Raw genomic sequence first — 4,722 nt, 5'->3', positions numbered from 1 at the left:
GCCTGTGACGTGTCTTTTAACCCTGGTCTGACCCTGTGGTGTGAGGAGCAGCATGATGTGAGGTTTTCACCTGCCTGGTTTGCAGGAGCGGCTGCGTCTGGCCTGACCTGCCTGGGGCTGTGCCCAGCCCCATGTGCTTCTGCCTCCCAGAGGCCTCGGGGTCTGTGGGCTTTGAGATCCTCCCAGGGCTGGGAGAGGAGGAGGAGGAGGCTCCGCAGCCAGCACCTGTCTGCTGAGGTCCTGGAGCCTGGTGCAAATGGCCACCAGCTGCCAGTGCCAGCACAGGCTCTGCTCCTCTCATCTCACATGGTTCAGATTAATTTAATGACGTGTGGTAAAAAGAGAATGAGTCAGAATCTGGGCTTTATTGAGCGGCACAGCTGGGGCAGCTGGAGCGAAACCTCTTCGCTGCTGCTCTCCTTGGGGAGCTTGCTCGGGCTGGGCAAAGCCTCCTTCCACACTTGCCTTCGGCCGATTTCGGGTTGAGCTGTCGGGACGGAGTGGTGCTGCTGGCCTCCCGCTTTTTGGTGCTCTGGCTCCTTTGCTGCTTGCCCTGGGGGCGGGCGAAGCCGCGCGGCCTCAACCTGCGCGGGGGGGGGGGCTGCGCGGCCTCATCCTGCGCTGCCGGCGGCTCCAGGGCCCAGTGCTGGGGTGCAGATATGGGTGGGAGTGAAAAGGACTTTTCCCCTCGCAGCCAGGACAGTTCCCCCCAATCCCCCGTGTGTCCGTGCCACAGTTCCCGTGCTGATGATGTGGTTCTGTGCCGTGGTTCCATCTCCCCCCATGGCAGCAGCACCTGCTTCGCCAGCCCAGCCTGGAGCTGCCAACTGGGGCCAGTCCCGTGACTGCTGGCTCAGGGCAGGTTTTGCTGAAGAGGATCCAGGTCCAGCCCTCCCGGAGCTGTGTGCCCCAGAATTGCTCTGCTCAGGCTGAGTTCATGCCCCATTAGCCCTCCCTGGAGGGGAGCCATGGCTGTGGCCGGGTCACGTTGAAAGGCTGGCAGGAGGGAGCCTGGGTGCTCCCGGGTGCCAGGTCTGAGCAGCCCGTGTGCCCGTCCCGCCAGGTCTCCGGAGCCGGCCAGGATGGCGCAGTGGAACCAGCTGCAGCAGCTCGACACTCGGTACCTGGAGCAGCTCCACCAGCTCTACAGCGACAGCTTTCCCATGGAGCTCCGGCAGTTCCTGGCCCCCTGGATTGAGAGCCAGGACTGGTGAGTCCTTGCGAAACGCCAGCCTGGGGACTTTGCTCGGGGCACCCGCCCTCGGGAGGCGGCAGGTCTGGAGGAGCTGCCGCTTTCCTCGGGCTCTTGGCGTGGCAGGATGGGTCGTCTCCTCAGGACTTGTAGGAGGCAAAGGGGAGCAGGATGCTGTGCACGGTGTCAGGCCCTGGACCAGGGAAGAGGGAGCTCTGAAGCAGGAGTCCCCATCCAGGGCTGGCTCATGCTGGCCTCTCTTGTGAACGAGGCTGACAGTGCCACTTGCTGGACCCTGTCCAGAGAGCACTTGGGACTGGTGAGGTGCCCGTGTGCACTGTCCCCCAGCTCAAAACCCGAGTCCAAAGCCCCTTTGTGGCCCTGCCCTGGCTGGCACAGTCCGAGGGCTGTTTATGGGCGAGAAGCAGGTCAGGCTGCTTGAGCCCTTGCCCTGGCACGGGTGGGAAGGTGCCCGGGCTACCAAACCTCGTGGGGACGGTCGGTGGGAGCGGAGCCCCGTGCAGGCACCCAGGGTCGTGGCCGCTTGCGCAGGGCGTACGCTGCCAGCAAGGAGTCCCACGCCACACTGGTGTTCCACAACCTGCTCGGGGAGATCGACCAGCAGTACAGCCGCTTCCTGCAGGAGTCCAACGTCCTCTACCAGCACAACCTGCGCCGCATCAAGCAGTTCCTGCAGGTGAGACTGGGAAGCGCTGGTTTGGCGGGGAGCCTGTGGAAGGCCGGCAGGCACAGCTCGCCACCCGCAGCCCTGAAGGGCTGTGCCTGCTGACCTTGGGGGCCGGGCCTTTTAAACGTGGGCAACCCGAGGGAAATCGCCCGCATCGTGGCTCGCTGCCTGTGGGAAGAGTCCCGGCTCCTCCAGACGGCTGCCACCGCAGCCCAGGTCAGTGGCTCGGTGTCCTGGGGCCACCATCCTGTCCCTACTCAGAAGCATTGCAGGTGCTTGGGGCCGTAGGGAACCTGCAGTCCAAAGCTCCCTGCTTGCTTCAAGCTGCTTTGTGCTGAGGGACGGTCCCACTGCTGTGGCTTTTGTTAGTGGGGGGGTGAAGACCCTTCCTGTGAAACCTCCTCAGGTTGGAAGGGAGTGTCCTTGGGTCGTGGCCCTGTTCTAATGCCCTCCTTGTCCCCTCTGCAGCAAGGGGGGCAGGCAACACACCCGACGGCAGCGGTAGTGACCGAAAAGCAGCAGATGCTGGAACAGCACCTGCAGGACGTGAGGAAGAGAGTGCAGGTATGTGTGCTGCCTGGCACCTTCGCCTTGCCCCACCGCAGTGATTTAGTGCTTTGATTAAACCCACATCTCTTGCCTTGCAGGATCTGGAGCAGAAGATGAAAGTGGTGGAGAATCTCCAGGATGACTTTGATTTTAACTACAAGACTTTGAAAAGCCAAGGAGGTAATGGAAGCTCATTAGCACTTGGCAAGCCAAAGTGTGTTCCTGCAAGGGAACTTGCTGGAGGGCGTGTTCCAGCCCTCCCGGTGCTTCCTCAGAGCAAGAAGGGTGGCTTAAGCTCAGGCATTTGCATGGCAATTGGAGAAACCTCCCGTTTCTGCCATTGAGGCTGCCCCAGGGGAGCTAAACCAGAGCTCTGCCTGGGAGCAGGGAAATGTGTGTGGATGTGAAGTGCTGCTGCGTGCAGGGAAGGCAGCGTGGGACTGAGGCTTAACTAGGGACAGCTTTCTGGGGTGCCCGCTCCTCTGCAGCGGATGTCCTGTCTGTGTGATGCTTGGGAGGAGCCCGTGTGTGTGGCTGAGGCTTTCTCACCTCTGTGCAGACATGCAGGATCTGAACGGAAACAATCAGTCGGTGACCCGGCAGAAGATGCAGCAGCTGGAGCAGATGCTGACGGCGCTGGACCAGATGCGCAGGGTACGTGGTGCAGGTGCCACCAGCACCCCCGGGCTGCAGCGGTGCCACCTTCGGGGTGTGAGGTTGGCGTAGGGATGTCAAACCTGCGTGGTCAGAACCGAGAGCAGCGCTGGGAACGCAGCCCAGGGCCACTTCTTTCTTGTCTGTGAATGTGAAACTTGCAGAGTTTGGAGGCAGCTGGAGGGTGTTGAAGGTTCCACTTTCCTTTTTGACAGGGTATTGTGAGCGAGCTGGCTGGGCTGTTGTCAGCCATGGAGTATGTGCAGAAGATGCTGGCAGACGAGGAACTGGCAGACTGGAAGAGGCGGCAGCAAATCGCCTGCATTGGTGGCCCACCAAATATCTGCCTAGACCGGCTCGAGAACTGGTAGGAGCTGGCTGGGGCTCTCATCAGTCCTCAGAGAGGTGGTGTTCAGATTACATGAGCTCCTTGCCTCTGGAAGTGTCCCTGCCAAATGGCTTCTGATGCCTGCGAGCACAAATGTAATCCATGAGTCAGGCTGGCTCTCTGTAGTGGGCACTAGTGCTGAAATGGTTAGACCCAGGCCTGTGGGATTTTGAGGCTGCTGTGGTTAGTTCTTGTTCTTGCTGTGCCTCTGCAGAACATCAGACTGTGCAGATTTCCTTTGTAATACACCCTGGAAACATGCACTGGGCTGGGAGCTACTGACATGTTCTGTTCTCTGCTGGGTTGGTTCAGAGAGCAGTGTCCTCTCTCGCAGAGGCTGTGCAGGCTGGGACCATGCGGGGCTCGGCAGCCAGAGCTGACTCTGGTTCTCCCTCCTCCCCCAGGATAACCTCTCTCGCCGAATCACAGCTACAGACCCGGCAGCAGATCAAGAAATTGGAAGAACTGCAGCAGAAAGTGTCCTACAAGGGGGACCCGATCGTCCAACACCGGCCCATGCTGGAGGAGCGGATTGTGGAGCTGTTCAGGAACCTGATGAAAAGGTGCCGAGGGCTGGGAGGGGGCTGTGGGCAGTCCCCCGGCCACAGGGGTGGGCACTGAGCGTGCTGGGCCAGGCCTGAGGTTTGACTGGAGCTCTCGTGCTTTCCCCGTAGCGCGTTTGTCGTGGAGAGGCAGCCCTGCATGCCCATGCACCCCGACCGGCCCCTGGTCATCAAAACCGGCGTGCAGTTCACCACCAAAGTCAGGTGGGTGGCTGGCCGTGGGCTGGGGGGCCGGGGATCCCTCCCCAGAGGAGCTGTTGGCGTGGGCAGGATGTTCACGCTCTGCGTCTGCTGACTCTTCACAGGTTGTTGGTCAAATTTCCAGAGCTGAACTATCAGCTGAACATGCACCCCGACCGGCCCCTGGTCATCAAAACCGGCGTGCAGTTCACCACCAAAGTCAGGTGGGTGGCTGGCCGTGGGCTGGGGGGCCGGGGATCCCTCCCCAGAGGAGCTGTTGGCGTGGGCAGGATGTTCACGCTCTGCGTCTGCTGACTCTTCACAGGTTGTTGGTCAAATTTCCAGAGCTGAACTATCAGCTGAAAATTAAAGTCTGCATTGACAAGTGAGTCCCCTTCTCTGATCCCTGCGCGTTGGGTGGGGTCCCTGGAGTGGGACTCGTTCCTGCTGCTGCTGGCGCAGGGATGGAGCCTGACCCGAGGGCGGCGTGGACTCCAGTCCAAGGGGA

The 4,722-nt window shown here is 61.0% G+C and overlaps 1 protein-coding gene across 1 annotated transcript in view; it reads left to right on the top strand.

Annotated features, from left to right (window-relative positions):
- Positions 1 to 1,082: 1,082 nt before the first annotated feature.
- The window catches only part of STAT3 (signal transducer and activator of transcription 3 (acute-phase response factor)), a 6,812-nt gene continuing 3,172 nt past the window's right edge, over positions 1,083 to 4,722 (top strand). Inside the window, exons 1-10 of the mRNA XM_008939736.1 lie at positions 1,083 to 1,210; positions 1,745 to 1,896; positions 2,005 to 2,096; positions 2,349 to 2,444; positions 2,528 to 2,609; positions 2,989 to 3,083; positions 3,299 to 3,450; positions 3,876 to 4,034; positions 4,146 to 4,238; positions 4,540 to 4,599. Coding sequence (XP_008937984.1) covers positions 1,083 to 1,210; positions 1,745 to 1,896; positions 2,005 to 2,096; positions 2,349 to 2,444; positions 2,528 to 2,609; positions 2,989 to 3,083; positions 3,299 to 3,450; positions 3,876 to 4,034; positions 4,146 to 4,238; positions 4,540 to 4,599 — 1,109 coding nt within the window. The remainder of the gene's footprint in view (positions 1,211 to 1,744; positions 1,897 to 2,004; positions 2,097 to 2,348; positions 2,445 to 2,527; positions 2,610 to 2,988; positions 3,084 to 3,298; positions 3,451 to 3,875; positions 4,035 to 4,145; positions 4,239 to 4,539; positions 4,600 to 4,722) is intronic.

Source organism: Merops nubicus, unplaced genomic scaffold (assembly GCF_000691845.1).
Source record: "Merops nubicus isolate BGI_N331 unplaced genomic scaffold, ASM69184v1 scaffold28624, whole genome shotgun sequence".
Classification (NCBI taxonomy): Eukaryota; Metazoa; Chordata; class Aves; order Coraciiformes; family Meropidae; genus Merops; species Merops nubicus.
The sequence above is the reverse complement of the archived record's forward strand: the minus strand, read 5'-3'. Positions and strand labels throughout refer to the sequence as shown.